We start from the raw sequence: 18,046 nt of genomic DNA on the forward strand, positions 1-18,046 counted from the left end.
GGGAATTAGACAACGGCTTGTAACGTACCTTCAGTTTCGTCCTGGGAGCTTGCGTCCCATTCTCGTCCAGAATCTTCGCACACTTACTGCCGGCAGGCGCTCGAGACGAACATGGCGACGTAATGTTACGCAGGTTTACTCATAAACGTTTACTGGGGGACACGGACTAATCGTCAGCGTTGCTATGTTTCTAAATCAGTGTAAATAAGGGTCATCAGCCTCGCGTTGAGTTCGAGACAGCATGACATTTGTCCTGAAGTTATCCAGTAACTGTTAAAAGACTCTCAGATCCGAACCCTAGATTGAATAACGAGAACTGAAAACAGTCCCTACAACATGTCCAATTGGTTTCTAACATTTTACGCCGATATTCAGCAGCGGAAGCAAAACAGGATAAAGGTCTGAAGTCGAACAGGAGACGGAGACAAACAAAAACATCACAAATTAAGTTTCCATTGGAGAAGTGGAATTTATTATCTTCTACTGGTCCTCAACAAGGTCGCGTATTTCATTGAACAACAACTTCAGCTGTCTATGTGCCCAACGTTCTGCTGCGACCTCATTCTACCGAGTACACAAACGCTCACCAAAGTTACCTAGAAAACCAGCAAATGACGAAGCCGAATTCCACTCCTGCGCTCGGGAACCCACTTCCAAAATCTTTCAAAGCTTTCATCACAGGCAGAATAAATGTATGACCGCTGAGCATTACTCACTCCCAACTTGATAGACACAACATGCAAAACATCACTTCTGCACTATAAGGAGGATGAATCTTTCCTTCCGGCACCCCAGAGAGCTGCTCACTAACTCCAGATTTCACAGAGATTAAAAATGGTTTTAACATATCGATCGTTCAGCAAAAAAAACTCTCCAGCAAAATGCTGACATTTCTGTTGGATAACCTCTGCTATCACTAGTAGGACTTCTCTGGAACGTGCTGCTTCCTGCCATAACTTTTCAGAAGATTCTGGCGGAGTGTGATTGAAAACACCGGGCTTAATGGATAGTCACAGGTCCTTAACCTCCCTAATACGCCGAAAGACATCCATGTAGAAGAATTGCGAAAATCTTGACCCAACATCTCGAGGCTGAGCAAAGTAACCTTCTTCCAGACACAGAAAACCAGCTCTTGTGTATGCAGTAGCCAAAACATGAACCCAAAGATGTGACCAGGGATGATACGTTTGTTCCGCTGTGACTAATGTGTAAAGACGGATTTGATAACGAAAATTAACCGTGTGAGTGGAAAGTCATTCAGCAACAAGCGTGCTGCGGAGAGCTCGGGGACTGCAGTACCTGCTCGCCGCTCTGCGGGCTGCAGCGTGTAGGCGTGCAGGGTGACGGCGCGGCTGCGGCCCTTGCTGTTGGCGGCGAGCAGCGCCACGTCGAAGCCGAGCCCAGGCTGCAGGCCGCTGACGGTGAAGGCGGGCGCGCGAGAGCTCACGTTGCCGACGAGCGCCTGCGACGCCGCGTCGTACACCTCCATCACGAACTCCTGCGGCAGCCCGCCGTCGAAGCCCTCCGAGCACTCGACGTGCAGAGAGTCCGCCGTCTGGTTCACGATGCTGCAGTTGTGCGGCGGGTCGGGACGACCTGCAACCACAGGAAGGTAAAACTGTCAGTGTCTTCTCAGTGATAAAAAAATGGTTCAAATGGCTCTGACCACTGTGGGACTTAACGTCTATGGTCATCAGTCCCCTAGAACTTAGAACTACTTAAACCTAACTAACCTAAGTACATCACACAACACCCAGTCATCACGAGGCAGAGAAAATCCCTGACCCCGCCGGGAATCGAACCCGAAAACCCGGGCGCGGGAAGCGAGAACGCTACCGCACGACCACGAGCTGCGGACTTTCTCAGTGATGACATTCGGAACTTTGAGAAGGGGCAGATGCAGTAAATTCATAGGCACTATCCTGCTACGGAACTGTGGACGCTCTTTATGAATTTGGAAAACATGGTTCAAACGCCTCTGAGCACTATGGGACTTAACATCTATGGTCATAAGTCCCCTAGAACTTAGAACTACTTAAACCTAACTAACCTAAGGACAGCACACAACACCCAGCCATCACGAGGCAGAGAAAATCCCTGACCCCGCCGGGAATCGAACCCGGGAACCCGGGCGTGGGAAGCGAGAACGCTACCGCACGACCACGAGATGCGGGCTGTGAATTTGAAATATACTGAGTTCTATTGTATGCTCGCAGTTCGTTTATATTTTCCTACGCAAATTTTATATTAGATACAGATGTGTGAGGTTCTCTCGCTTCCACTCACATTATTTTCACTGTGAACGGTGAAGTACTTCTGAGAACCGCTAAGGAAGATCATGGGTACACTTGCTGTTTGTCAGTATCCGTTACATGTTCTCCCTTACTTCAGACATAATGGACTGATATGTCTAGGTCAAGGTGCGCGTTGCGAGCTCAGTTCGTCCTTTATCATTGTCCCATTATGATAGGCTCATGCCCTGAAGCGGGCACATTTTACATTAATGGATAAAAATTATAGTGATTTCTTAAAATGAAGATACATAAATGTGTCTAATGACACTCTATTCCAATTAAAAAGAAAAACAAGCATATATTGCAAGTGACTGAATTGGTAAATTCATTTAATTTCATTTTGAAATTTTATTTTTAGCTATTCTTAGAAAGTACCACAAGTGTGAACTTAAACGTTGTAATTGACAAATGTTATATGTGGAAGCTAAAGTGGAAATTATGGGTATTTTGTTTTTACAAGCCGGCCGAAGTGGCCGAGCGGTTCTAGGCGCTACAGTCTGGAACCGCGCGACCGCTACGGTCGCAGGTTCGAATCCTGCCCCGGGCATGGATGTGTGTGATGTCCTTAGGTTTAAGTAGCTCTAAGTTCTAGGGGACTGATGACCTCAGAAGTTAAGTCCCATAGTGCTGAGAGCCATTTCTTTGTTTGTATAAACACAGTCCTACTGTCTTAAATTTAATATAGAAGAAAGTTATAAAATACCGGCCTTGGACGCTGAATAGCGTACGCAACAAGTCGAAATTTCGAGGACGGTTTGTTATTGAAGCATAATAAGTGAACCTTGCTGTATGTACAACAACATGTTGTACATAGAGCATAGTTCAGAATACTATCTTAAAAAGTGTCACTGTTGTGTGCATCCTTTGGTAAAATGACGGAACACAGCTACTTTTTACTTGCAGTTAAGAGTTATTTGAAAATGATATGATATACAGATCTTGCAAATGTGCTTGACAATGAAGCTTAGTCGAAATTAGCTACTCACACGATTAAATGAACATCGCGTTAGAGCGTACTACGGACCATGTTTACGAATATTAAGCATCTGGAGACTGGAGGCTATTGATCCCCACAAATACAATAATTTAAAGATCCTCTTATTCTTATCTACTTTGTGTCTCATTTACATCTTTGCTTTAGCTTGTAGCAGATGTTTAATATTAACTGACTTCATGGAAATAGTTTATGGATCTCATAAATTGACGAAGTATTTTCACCTAGTGTACTTTCTATTTTATATAACTGAAATTTTACTGTTTTTCATGTTACATGTTTCAAATTTCACTCTATCGTGTACTGTCACATGCTGGTTTGTAAAAAAATTAACCTAGGAAACATAAATTACTATTCTACATCTACATCTACATTTATACTCCACAAGCCTCCAAACGGTGTGTAGCGGAGGGCACTTTACGTGCCACTGTCATTACTTCCGTTTCCTGTTCCACTCGCGTATGGTTCGCGGTAAGAATGACTGCCGGAAAGCCTCCGTGCGCGCTCGAATCTCTCTAATTATACATTCGTGATCTCCTCGGGAGGTATAAGCAGGGGGAAGCAATATATTCGATACCTCATCCAGAAACGCACCCTCTCCAAACCTGGACAGCAAGCTACACCGCGAGGCAGAGAGCCTCTATTGCAGAGTCTGCCACTTGAGTTTGCTAAACATCTCCGTAACGCTATCACGCTTACCAAATAACCCTGTGACGAAACGCGCCGCTCTTCTTTGGAACTTCTCTATCTCCTCTGTCAACCTGACCTGGTACGGATCCCATACTGATGAGCAACACTCAAGTATAGGTTGAACGAGTGTTTCGTAAGCCACCTCCTTTATTGATGGACTACATTTTCTAAAGACTCTCCCAATGGATCTCAACCTGGCACCCGCCTTACCAACAATTAATTTTATATGATCATTCCACTTCAAATCGTTCCCCACACATACTCCCAGATATTTTACAGAAGTAACTGCTACCAGAGTTTGTTCAGCTATCATATAATCATACAATAAAGAATCCTTCTTTCTGTGCATTCGCAATACATTAGATTTGTCTATGTTAAGGATCAGTTGCCACTCCCTGCACCAAGTGCCTATCCGCTGCAGATCTTCCTGCATTTCGATGCAATTTTCTGATGATGCAACTTCTCTGTATACTACAGCATCTTCCGCGAAAAGCCGCATGGAACTTCCGACGCTATCTACTAGGTCATTTATATATATTGTGAAAAGCAATGGTCCCATAACACTCCCCTGTGGCACGCCAGAGGTTACTTTAACGTCTGTAGACGTCTCTCAATTGATAACAACATGCTGTGTTCTGTTTGCTAAAAACTCTTCAATCCAGCCACACAGCTGGTCTGATATTCCGTAGGCTCTTACTTTGCTAATCAGGCGACAGTGCGAAACTGTATCGAACGCCTTCCGGAAGTCAAGGAAAATGGCACCTACCTGGGAGCCTGTATCTAATATTTTCTGGGTCCCATGAACAAATAAAGCGAGTTGGGTCTCACACGATCGCTGTTTCCGTAATCCATGTTGATTCCTACGTAGTAGAATCTGGGTTTCCAGAAATGACATGATACGTGAGCAAAAAAAATGTTCTAAAATTCTACAACAGATCGATGTCAGAGATATAGGAATGTAGTTTAGCGCATCTGCTCGACGGCACTTCTTAAAGACTGGGACTACCTGTGCTCTTTTCCAATCATTTGGAACCATCCGTCCCTCTAGAGACTTGCGGTACACGGCTGTTAGAAGGGGGGCAAGTTCTTTCGCGTACTGTGTGTAGTATCGAATTGGTCTCCCGTCAGGCCCAGTGGACTTTCCTGTGTTGAGTGATTTCAGTTGCTTTTCTATTCCTTGGACACTTAATTCGATGTCAGCCGTTTTTTTCGTTTGTGCGAGGATTTAGAGAAGGAACTGCAATGCGGTCTTCCTCTGTGAAACAGCTTTGGAAAAAGGTGTTTAGTATTTGAGCTTTACGCGTGTCATCCTCTGTTTCAATGCCATCATCATCCCAGAGTGTCTTGATATGCTGTTTCGAGCCACTTTACTGATTTAACGTAAGACCAGAACTTCCTAGGGTTTTCTGTCAAGTTGGTACACAGAATTTTACTTTCGAATTCACTTAACGATTCACACATAACCCTCCTTACGCTAACTTTGACATCGTTTAGCTTCTCTTTGTCTGAGAGGATGTGGCTGCGTTTATACTTGCAGCGAAGTCCTCTTTGCTTTCGCAGTAGTTTCCTAACTTTATGTTGAACCACGGTGGGTTTTTCCCGTCCCTCGCAGTTTTATTCGGCAAGTACCTGTCTAAAACGCACTTTACGATTGTCTTGAACTTTTTTCGTAAACACTCAACATTTTCAGTGTCGGAACAGAAATTTTCGTTTTGATCTGTTAGGTAGTCTGAAATCTGCCTTCTATTACTCTTGCCAAACAGATAAACCTTCCTCCCTTTTTTATATTCCTACTTACTTTAATATTCAGGGATGCTGCAACGGCCTTATGATCACTGATTCCCTGACCTGCACTTACGGAGTCGAAAAGTTCGGGTCTGTTTGTTATCAGTAGGTCCAAGATGTTGTCTCCACGAGTCGGTTCTCCGCTTAATTGCTCGAGGTAATTTTGGGATAGTGCACTCAGTATAATGTCACTCGATGCTGTCCCTACAACCCATCCTAAACATCTTAGTGTCACAGTCTATATCTGGTAAATTGAAATCTCCACCTAAGACTCTAACATGCTGAGGAAATTTAAGTGAAATGTATTCCAGATAATCTCTCAGTTGTTCTGCCAGTAATGCTGCTGAGTCGCAGGGTCGGTAAAAGGAGCCCATTATTAACCTGCCTCAGCTGTTGAGTGAAACCTCATCCCATAATAATTCACAGGAACTATCCACTTGTACTTCACTACGGGATAAACTACTACTAACAACGACAAACACGGCACCACGGGTTGCATGCAATCTATCCTTTCTAAACACCATCTCTGCCTTTGTAAAAATTTCAGCAGAATTTATATCTGGCTTCAGCCAGCTTTCCGTACCTGTAACGATTTCAGCTTCGGTGCCTTCTATCAGCGCTTGAAGTTCCGGTATTTTCCCAACGCAGCTTCGACAGTTTACAATTACAATACCGATAGCTGCTTGGACCCCGCATGTCCTGATTTTGCCCTGCGCCCTTTGAGGCTGTTGCCCTTTCTGTACTTGCCCAAGGCCATCAAACCTAAAAAACCGCCCAGTCCCCGCCACACAACCCCTGCTACCCGTGTAGCCGCCTGCTGTGGTTAGTAGACTCCTGACCTGTTCAGCGGAACCCCAAACCCCACCACCCTATGGCGCAAGTCGAGGAATCTGCAGCTCACAAAGTCGCACAACCGTCTCAGCCTCTGATTCAGATCCTCCACTCGGCTCTGTACCAAAGGTCCGCAGTCAGTCCTGTCAACGATGCTGCAGATGGTGAGCTCTGCTTTCATCCCGCTAGCGAGACTGGCAGTCATCACCAAATCATATAGCCGCCGGAAGCCAGAGAGTATTTCCACCGATCCATAGCGAAACACATCATTGGTGCCGACATGATCGACCACCTGCAGTTGGGTGCACCCTGTACCCTTTATAGCATCCGGAATCACATTTTCAACATCTGGAATGACTCCCCCCGGTATGCACACGGAGTGCACATTGATTTTCTTCCCCTCTCTTGCTGCCATATCCCTAACGGGCCCCATTACGCACCTGACGTTGGAGCTCCCAACTACCCTCTGCGACCGCCCGGATCTTGCAGGCTGAGGGGCAACTTCTGGAACAGGACAAGCAGCCATGTCCGGCCGAAGGTCAGTATCAGCTGGAGACAGAGCCTCAAACCGGTTCGTCAGACAAACTGGAGAGGCCTTCCGTTCAGCCCTCCAGAATGTCTTTCGGCCCCTGCCACACCTCCAGACGACCTCCCACTCTACCACGGGTGAGGGGTCAGCCTCAATGTGGGCAGTATCTCGGGCAGCCACAGCTGTAGTCCGATCGGGGGATGCGTGGGACGAACTGGCCGTCCCCGACAAACCCCATCCGGACCCCCACAGTTATGCCCATTGGCAACAGTCTCAAGCTGTGTGACCGAAGCCAACACTGCCTGAAGCTGGGAGCAAAGGGATACCAACTCAGCCCACATCCGAACACAGCATTTCATGAGACTGCGGCCATCTGGTGGTACCTCTCTGTATTACTCTGTTAGCCTTAGTGGCATCCGGCTGCATGTTGCCGGCAGTCAACCCTGACAAATGCGGCGCTTATCGGTGTGTCACACTTCTACGATTCCATCTTGCCGTAAGGAACAGTTATATTTGTAATATTCTTCTTTCTTTTTACTATGGAATAATGTTATCTTATGCGCATATCGTAATTTGTATATTTACTATAATAACCTATGTAAAGGTAACATTGTTCTATTTTAAATTCAGAGTCCATTTAGATGATACAGAAACAAAAGTACGATTTATGGCACCGCATGATTTCATGACCTGTACACAGTGGGTACGTCAAAAACAACTTACGTGAAATATTTTATTTATGGCTACAGACACAACAGTCTAAATATTTATGTAGTGTTTGTGAGCTTGCAGATCTGAGGATTACAGCTGAGTCAGGTATTTGCGCTTACGAATAAGTTTGTATATAATGGTTCGGGACAGAGGTTTCCATCCTTTTTTAGACCATTACCCCTGAGTGCAACTGGACATTAGCTAGCACCCCCGCCCCCACCGTCTGTTGCCCCCCTCTCGACCGCATTGTCACCATGTAGTGTCCCGATAATTTTACGAAAAACTGAAGTCACTAGTGTTCCAGCCTCTTCGAACACACGTTATTTTGTAGTGGGTTGTAGCATAAACGCATACACACTGCCGTAGAACGTTATTTGTGCAGGCTAACCGAGAAAGAAGAGCAAAACCGGGCCAACAAGTGACGCGCTCGGTTGCAGCAAAGAGAAAAGAAAAACTTCCAGCCCAGAATTTCATGGACGAATTTCATGCATGAAAAACATTGGTGATTGTTGTGTGTTATGGAGAGGCAACGGAAGAAAAAAATACGGTTATTATTAATAGTGACTTGGTCTCGAACAGACGGACATGTATATTAGTATTCTATCGTTGAGAAAAAATGTTATTTAATTTGGTTGAATTCAGTCGTGTGCGAATGCCCTAAGAAAGAGTGGGCTTACTGTTTAATGTAGCAGTGAAATGGTGTATTGAATTTGTTGTGGATTGGCAGGAGAGCCAACACCTGGTTACTAGAGGAAGCCGAAAGGCACGCGTTTTAGCTCACGCAGGCTGGCGTGAGGTCTGGAACAGGACAAGGAAATTAGAATTCAGAAAAACGGACGTAGCTGGTGGAATAGTTAACTTTAATGCATTAATGTTGAACGTCGGTCTGGACGATACATTATTACAATATCAATAGTAACTGGTACTGGTGCCTTGCTAGGTCGTAGCAAATGACGCAGCTGAAGGCTATGCTATCGTCTCGGCAAATGAGAGCGTATATTGTCAGTGAACTAGCGCTAGCAAAGTCGGTTGTACAACTGGGCGAGTGCTAGGAAATCTCTCTAGACCTGCCGTGTGGCAGCGATCGGTCTGCAATCACTGATGGTGGCGACACGCGGGTCCGACGTATACTAACGGACCACGGCCGATTTAAAGGCTACCACCTAGCAAGTGTGGTGTCTGGCGGTGACACCACAGAATTTTGAATGTAGAATATGTTAACAGCAACTGAATTTTAAGAGAGTCTTTATTTGGACTAGATAATAAGAATTTGGAATAATAGATGAATTTTCACCTTCTTCAAAATATAGAAGCTTCGGAGAATAGTTTGATGCAAGCAGAAGATACCGGAGCTGCGGGGAAGCTGAGCCTGAATCCGGCATTCAAGTAAGTTCACACTGATAGTCCAAGGAGCGCGGCTCTAAGTTTTAGAGAACATACAACGGGGCGCCACAACGACCTTTAGCACCTAAATAAGCTGTAGAACGAAAGACCTTTCTTGGAACATATTTATTTTTAAACTGATGAAAGATGAATGATATTTAGTTTGTGTGTGTGTGTGTTTTAGAACGAATAACGATGGAATACGTGGAGCACCGCAAGTGCTGCTCACAACTTCTTCTCATAAACGTAACTATCCACACTTAGGGTAGACACCTGTTACAAAACATATTTCCCCTGCACTATTCTTTTCCACTGTGCCACTTGCTTGATCTGCACACTGCAACCCCATTAAAAATCAACCAAGTTAAAATGTGTGCACTATACTTATTGTTGCTAAATCACGTGATTGCTGCTCTCTTTACCTCAAAAGTGGCAGAAATTGGAGCTTCAGGCTGTTAATGCTTTGAGTCTGACCACAGCCACTAACAGTAATAATAACAATAGTACAGGGTACTGTAGTAGCCCTTATGTAGTAACAGCTGTGTCGCACTATCAATTAATTTGTTTATCTGTTTCGAAGATCGTAATGAAGCAATTTATGGATTACTGCAGGTATTATCTACAATTTGGATATGATATTTAGCATTTGTTACGCAAATTTTTCACTTTTATCATCAGATATGTACGGGACAAAGCACAGCATATGTGTTTACTGGGTGGACTATACGAGGAACTTGTGACGTCCATCGCATTAATGCTACTACTTGTAAAAAAGTAATCCAACTTCATTATTAGACTCTTACAAAATTGTGATACTAGTAATGATCTTTTGAAAATAATTTAGTTTTGTGTCGGAAATAGAATCGAATAGTCTAGTTTTTACCCCTCAGAAAATTTCATTTTACCTTTCAGGGGGTAGCTACTCACAAGTAGGCAATCACTGGTTTAGATGGTACGTTCCTCTACTGTATATACACATATCCATCGGCGCGTATGCCTGAAGTGATTGAGATTACTCACCGGCCGGGAAGAGGGTGAAGACGCAGGGCGCCTTCTGTTCGCCGACGTCGTTCTTGGCCCAGCAGAGCAGGGTGCCGTAGTCGAACTCTGTGTGCGGCGTGTAGAGGGCGACGCTGCGCGAGCGGTCCACCACCACCAGCGCCGCCGCGATGTCGGTCGAGTCGGCCGAGTTGTTGAAGCGCCAGCTGAAGCTCAGCCCGTCGCCGGGGTTCGACTCCACCTCGCAGGACACGCGCGCCGTCTCCTGGCGCGCCACGCCGTACATCTGCGTCTGGCCGGAGGCGCACACCGGCCGAACTGCGGGCACGAAACCGCCGCCAGTGAGAGGCACGAACGTACCCTGACTACGCAGTCGTTATTCGACTCAGCACCCCCTCTGTTTTTCATTTCCAACTAGCTATACATCGGATCTTTGTCGCCAACCGTTCACTATGAGAATGAACAATACCGACTCACTTCAAGTATTCGATTCGCGACACGGAAGAAAAGCAGGCCAGCATCGTCAATGAGTCGCTCTCGAAGACTAAATATGTACAGTGGCTCGCAGTTATTTGGGCAGAGAAAGCCGAAAACATGGTATACAGTGGTATCGGAGAGTGACCATGTGACGATGACTTGTATATGATGCCTAATTGTTTTAAATTTTAATACAATCTATACCACAGAATTTTCACAGTCCACAATCACCGAAGGGCGAAATGGCGAACGAATTTGATATGCCTCTGAGCCCCATGCAAGAAAAGATAATGAAATGTGTAGCATTTGTTGTAATATCGATGCGGTCATATGTGTTTTTCTTCCTGTACGGAAACGATTATTATTTCTGTGGTGTCACCGCCAGACACCACACTTGCTAGGTGGTAGCTTAAATCGGCCGCGGTCCATTTAGTACATGTCAGACCCGCGTGTCGCCACTGTGTGATCGCAGACCGAGCGCCTCCACAAGGCAGGTCTCGAGATACGGAATAGCACTCGCCCCAGTTGTACGACGACTTTGCTAGCGACTACACTGACGAAGCCTTTCTCTCATTTGCCGAGAGACAGTTAGAATAGCCTTCAGCTAAGTCCATGGCTACGACCTAGCAAGGCGCCATTAACCGTATCTGAAGATAGTCTTATTTGTATTATCAAGAGCGATGTACCACAAGGATCGAATAAAGTTAAGTATTCGAGGAGCTGCATACTTTTCTTGTTAGAATTCAATACTTATCCTGTTCCAGAATTCACGCCCGTCTGCGTTAGATAGCGTGCATTTAGGCCGCCTCTATCTACAAGGTGTTGGCACATTTACCAACACATCAATTTCGAAGGCAATGTAAGTGTAATGTTATTAAAACCTTTTCTTAACATACACTGAAACGCCAGAGAAAATCGTACAGGCATGCATTTCAAATACAGAGATACGTAAACAGGCAGAAGAGGGCGCTACGGTCGGAAACGCCTGTATAAGACAACAAGAGTCTGGTATAGTTGTTAGATCGGTTACTGCTGCTACAATGAATGGCAGGGTATCAAGATTTAAGTGAGTTTGAACGTGGTGTTATAATCGACGAACGAGCGATGGGCCACAGTATCTCCGAGGTAGCGATGAAGTGGAGATTTTCCGGTACGACCATTTCACGAGTGTACCGGCATGAAACCGGTAAAACATCAGATCAAATGATAATTAAATCGACACCCTAGCTACAATCAGGCGTTGATATACATCACTCGGGACATGTTGAAAATGTGTGCCCCGACCGGGACTCGAACCTGAGATCTCCTGCTGACATGGCAGACGCTCTATCCATCTGAGTCACCGAGGGCGCAGAGGATAGTGCGCCTGCAGGCACTTATCCCTTGCACGCTCCTCGTGAGACCCACATTCCTAATATGTCCACTCCACTACATTTGTAGTGCGCGTAATAGATGTTTGCCCATCACACTCATTACTCGTGGCAGATTAATCTACCAAGAGCTGTACGAGTTGGGGCATAGCGTGTGCGTTTGCACAGAAAGGTCAATGGCCGGGAAGCCATATTTTAACTATATGAAGGTAGTATCTGTTTCCGAAAGAATAGATACCATTGATGACCGTGCAGCTTCTCTAGAATGAAATGATGATTAAATCAACACCCTAGCTGCAAACAGGCGTTGATATACATCATTGGGGACATGTTTAAATAATGAGTGTGATGGGCAAACATCTATTAAGCGCACGACGAACGTAGTGGTGTGGACATGGTGGGAATGAGGGTCTCACGGGGAGCGTGCAAGGGATAAGTCCCTACAGGCGCACTATCCTCTGCGCCCTCGGTGTCTCAGATGGATAGAGCGTCTGCCATGTAAGCAGGAGTTCCCGGATTCGAGTCCCGGTGGGGGCACACATTTTCAACATCTCCATAATCATGTATATCAACGCCTGTTTGCAACTAGGGTGTCGATTTAATTATCACTTCATTCTAGAGAAGCTGCACGGTCATCAATGGTATCTGTTCTTTCGGAAACCGATACTACCTTCATATAGTTAAACATCAAATCTCCGACATCGCTGCGACCGGAAAAATATGCAGCAAGAACCGCACCAACGACGACGTAAGAGATCCGTCCAACGTGACCGAAGTGCAACTCTTCCGCAAACTGCTGCAGATATCAGTGCTGGGCCATCAACAAGTTTCAGCATGCCAACCATTCAACGAAACATCATCGAAGGCCCACTCGTGCACCCTTAATGACTGCACGAAACAAAGCTTCGCGCCTCGCCCGGGCCCGCCAACACCGACACTGGACTGTTGATCACTTGAAACATGTTGCCTGGTCGGACGAGTCTCGTTTGAAATTGTATCGAACGGATGGACCTGTACGGGTATGGAGATAACCTCACGAATTCATGGACCCTGCATGTCAGCGGGGAAGTATTCAAGCTGGTGGAGGCTCTGTATTGGTGTGGGGCGTTCGCAATTGGAGTGATATGGGACTCTTGATACGCCTAGATATGACTCTGACAGGTAACACGTAAGTACACATCCTGTCTGGTCATCTGCATCCCTTCATGTCCATTATGCATTCCGACGGATTTGGGCAATTCCAGCAGGACTATGCGACACCCTAAACGTCCAGAATTGCTACAGAGTGGCTCCAGGAATACTCTTATGAGTTTAAACACTTCCGCTGGCCACCAAACTCCCCAGACGCGAACATTATTGAGTATATCTTGGATGCCTGTTCAGAATAGATCTCCTCCCCCTCGTACTCTTACGAATTTATGGAAAGCCCTGCAGGACTCATGGTGTGAATACCCTCCAACATTCTTTCAGACATCCTGCCACGTCGTGTAGTGGCATGTAGCGGCACTCCTGCGTGCTCGCGGGGGCCCTACACGGTATTAGGTTTACCAGTTTCTTCTGTTTTCCAGTGTAATTCGGTAGAGGCGATTTTATTTTCTTGTTACATAGACAATCATCTGTTTAATTGTTCACATTTTCATAATTTATTTTTCCCGCTTCATATGTCTAAACTTATACCATCCTTAACATTCATTACAATCTTCAAACGGTCGCGTTTCTTTCTAACAGTTCAATCTTTTTCGAAAAGAACATTTGTTATATCCTACTAAGCACGATACTAATTTTATACAAAACGTTATGAATTTCAGAGTTTGATTCGTGTGTTTTCAGTAGACATTCACAGATTTCTGACGATTTTCATCTTCTGTGCGTTCTGATCGTTCAGAAGCACACACACAGAAAGCGATAATTTCTGAAGATTCTTTGCATCAGATGAAACAAGACCTACTGATGAAAACAGAATGCAGTCAGTTCGATCCACCAGTTTCAACCGTGCTTTCTGGTCGGAGGCTCCTAGTGAAATGGAGCAAAATGTCCTGCTTCCGAAAACCCGCTCCATGGCGAGAACCGCAAGTAATACAGACAACAAGTGTTTGGAAAACATTGAAAGCATGAGGTCGAATCTACAGAGGATGAGGAACGTCGTGATTTAGAGGACTATGACTAAAACTGGGTCATTGTTAGTCAACAGCTGTAAAATTGTTTTACAGAAACGGATAGGCTCTCCGTATAAATAACTAGCAAAATTTGTATATGTGCAACGTCGACGAATAGCACGATAGCTGTGAGCAGACAAGACATCAGACATGTCCCCAAATAATTCAGTGACGTTAACGTCCACCCGGTATTCAAACCCCCTAATATTTGAATAGAAACGTCAGTGTTCGCAAGTATGGACCATATTCATCGTATGGTGCTGACTTACTGCTGGATTGGATTTGTTTCTTCTGTATAATAGCGATCTTTTTTAACAGTAGTTACAGTCACGTGAAAGGAATGAGAGTGGGAGCTGGTGCGAGGTACGCAAGTGCAAATCCAGAATTACTGGACGTCATTAGACTGTCTTCTCCTTCTGCTGATGATGGTGTCCTTAGAACTCTCGACTCAAGGTTTTGGAAATGTGATTAGCAGTAGTCGTATATTGATTGTGAAGGATAGGCATTGTAAAAGGCAAGAGATGAGGACTTTGCAGCCCTGCACTTACACTTGACGTCCAGGTGGACGGGGTTGCTCTCGCCGTCGCCCTCCTGGTTGCTGCCGACACACGTGTAGAAGCCGTCGCGCTCCCTCGTGACGGCCTGAAGCACCAGGCTCTGGTTGCTCACTATTGTGCCCGCCGTCGCGTTATTGTAAAGCGGCTGGCCCTGTAAAAGTCAGTTAAGAGTTTTATTTCACAATTGGCCTTTTAGCAGCATCGAAAGTTAATTACTATCCTACAGGCTGTGTAGAAATAATACCTACCGCGCTCTAAGTTCGTCAGAACCGTAATCATTTCTCATGTCGGAAACCAAATTCGGAAATTCATAGATTAGCTGATGCGAAAAGCTGAAGTGTGACAGCAATCCGTGTACGAAAATGTGTGAGTTTTGCACGGATTGAAACCCAATTAAGGCATCACGTCATCCAGAAAATTGTAAAATGGATTCAAGATTTTGTCGCCTTGTGCCACTAAGGACCGTATGTGGGTTCATCTGAGAGTGGGTTCAGTAATTATAAACACTGTTGATCCGAAACATTATGACTACACCTGTTCAGCAGGGTTTTGGTCCACATTGCGGAAGTAGTACAGCAGCGATACTGCGTCCTATGGTTTGGACAAATCCGGAGATACACTATGTGGTCAAAAGTATCCGGACACCCCCAAAAACAAACGTTTTTCATGTTAGGTGCTTTGTGCTGCCACTTACGGCCAGTTACTCCATATCAGCGACATCAGTGGTCATTAGACATCGTGAGAGAGCAGAATGGGACGCTCCGCGGAACTCCCAAACTTCGACCATGGTCAGGTGATTGGGTGTCACTTGTGTCGTAGGTCGTTGTGCGAGATTTCCACACTCCTAAACATCCCTAGGTCCAATTTTTCCAATGTGATAGTGAAGTGGAAACATGAAGGGACACATACAACAAAAAAGCGTACAGCCAATCTCGTCTGTTGACTGACAGAGACCGCCAACATTTGACGAGGATCGTACTGTGTAATAGGCAGCGTCTATCCAGACATCAAACAGGAATTCCAAACTGCATCAGGATCCACTATAACTGGTAGGCCGGAGGTGAGAAAACTTTGATTTCATGGTCGAGCGGCTGGTCATAAGCCATACATCACGCCGGTAAATGCCAAGCGACGCCTCGCTTGGTGTAAGGAGCGTAAACATTGAACGACTGAACAATGGAAGAACGTTGTGTAGAGTGACGAATCACGGTACACAATGTGGCGATCCCATGGCAGGGTGTGGTTATGGCGAATGACTCGTGAACGTCACCTGCAGCGTGTGTGCCAACGGTAAATTTCGGAGGCAGTGGTGTTACGGTGTGGTCATGTTTTTCATTGGGGGGGGGGGGGGACTTGCACCCATTGTTGTTTTGCGTGGCATTATCCCAGCACAGGCCTACATTGATGTTTTAAGCACCTTCTTGCTTCCCACTGTTGAAGAGCAATTCGGGGATGGCGACTGGATCTTTCAACATGATAGAGCAACACTGATGTTTTAAGCACCTTCTTCCTTCCCACTGTTGAAGAGCAGTTCTGGGATGGCGATTGCATCTTTCAACACGATCGAGCGCCTGTTCATAATGCACGGCCTGTGGCGGAGTGGTTACGCGACAATAACATCCCTGTAATGGACTGTCCTGCGCAGAGTCCTGACATGAACCATATAGAACACCTTTGGGATGTTTTGGAACGCCGATTTCGTGCCAGGCCTCACAGACCGACATCGATACCTCTCCTCAGTGCAGCACTCCGTGAAAGATGGGCTGCCATTCCCCAAGAACCCTTCCAGCACCTAACTGAACGTATGCCTGCGAAAGAGGAAGCTGCCATCAAGGTTAAGGGTGGGCCAAAACCATATTAAACTCAAGCGTTACCGATGGATATCACCACGAACTTGTGAGTCATTTTCAGCCAGGTATCCGGATACTTTTGATCACACGGTGGATAGTGCACCAGATGTCTACGCACAGGTCACACAGTTCTCGGTAATGATGGATGCTGGACGCGCAGCTGGCGACAGTTAGCGGCCGCTGGATGTATTCCGTCGGGGTCAGGCAAGCGAATTTAGTGGCTAAAACATCAACCGGAGTTCGCTATCACGCACCTCAAACTACTGTAGTATAGTCATGACCTTGTGGTACGGACTGTTATCCTGCTGAGAAACCCTAGCCGTTGGGGAAGATGCCAGACACGAAGGAACATAGGAGGTTAGCGCATAGCTGCCATTTTTCCTTCGGCTGTTACCACAGGTTCAGTGGAAGCGTAGCTGAATTACACCAACAACATAGTTTTGTCCCCATTGGCTCACGTCCATGACGCGCTGCGTTTCCAATAGCCTTTCACCTGACCATCGACTTTGTACAACAGGAAACGTGGCTCACCCGACGAGGCAACACGTTTGATTGACCCACGTCGCAACTCGATTATATTGGGACCACAGCAACTGACAACTGACGATGTCCTTAAGTCAGCACGGGTGCTCGTAGAGGTCGTCTTCTCTTGAGTCCCACGTTGAGCAAAGTGTGCCTAACAGTGAGCCTGCACCTGCATTGTACTCTGTTTTTAAATGAACACACAGCCAATTGACGATGTTGTTGTTTATTTAATTACAACCCAGGTTTCGGCCTTTTATGCCATTTTCAAGTGATTGAGTTTATGTCATTAACATATATTGACACAAACTTAGTCACTTGAAAAGGCATAAAAGGCGGAAAACTGGCTCGTAATTAAATAAACAACAATATAGTCAAATGGTGGTTTGTTCATTTAAAAATTATTGTGTGGCTATTGCTCAGCAACATAAAAAACTGTTTATTGTACTCTGCCATTAGATCTGCCACAGACCGCTGCTTACCCTGCTTTACAGAATGGGCAAGCCTGCGACGTCCAACTTCTCTCGTCAGGCATGGACGTTCAACAATTTTTCTCGTACTCAAGGTTTCCTGCAGATGCTCACAGTAGTAGTACGCCAACAGCCGACCAGCTTCGTCGTATCCCAGATGCTCGTTCCCATGCGGCAGGTCATAGCAATCTGTCATTCATCTCTGCTCTCCTTATATTATTTCCTTATCACATCACGTGCCTACACCACCACTAGGTGGCACTCATTCTAGCGGTGGGAAGTGCTCACGATATTTTAGGTTATGAATGTAAGCGCTGTTGTAGGTTATTTCAATCGCAGTGTGGACTAGCTCGATGTGGTCCTCGTCTCATGTTTCAATAATAACATGCACACTGATCTTCAAAGTATGTCATAGGAGACAGCCCAGA

The 18,046-nt window shown here is 45.7% G+C and overlaps 1 protein-coding gene across 1 annotated transcript in view; it reads right to left on the bottom strand.

Annotated features, from left to right (window-relative positions):
- Positions 1 to 18,046, bottom strand: part of LOC124613119 (nephrin-like) — a 651,915-nt gene that overhangs the window by 26,192 nt on the left and 607,677 nt on the right. Inside the window, exons 9-11 of the mRNA XM_047141732.1 lie at positions 14,768 to 14,927; positions 10,238 to 10,534; positions 1,300 to 1,596 (exon numbers count right to left, since the gene is read on the bottom strand). Coding sequence (XP_046997688.1) covers positions 1,300 to 1,596; positions 10,238 to 10,534; positions 14,768 to 14,927 — 754 coding nt within the window. The remainder of the gene's footprint in view (positions 1 to 1,299; positions 1,597 to 10,237; positions 10,535 to 14,767; positions 14,928 to 18,046) is intronic.

The sequence above is a fragment of the Schistocerca americana genome, chromosome 4 (assembly GCF_021461395.2).
Source record: "Schistocerca americana isolate TAMUIC-IGC-003095 chromosome 4, iqSchAmer2.1, whole genome shotgun sequence".
Classification (NCBI taxonomy): domain Eukaryota; kingdom Metazoa; phylum Arthropoda; class Insecta; order Orthoptera; family Acrididae; genus Schistocerca; species Schistocerca americana.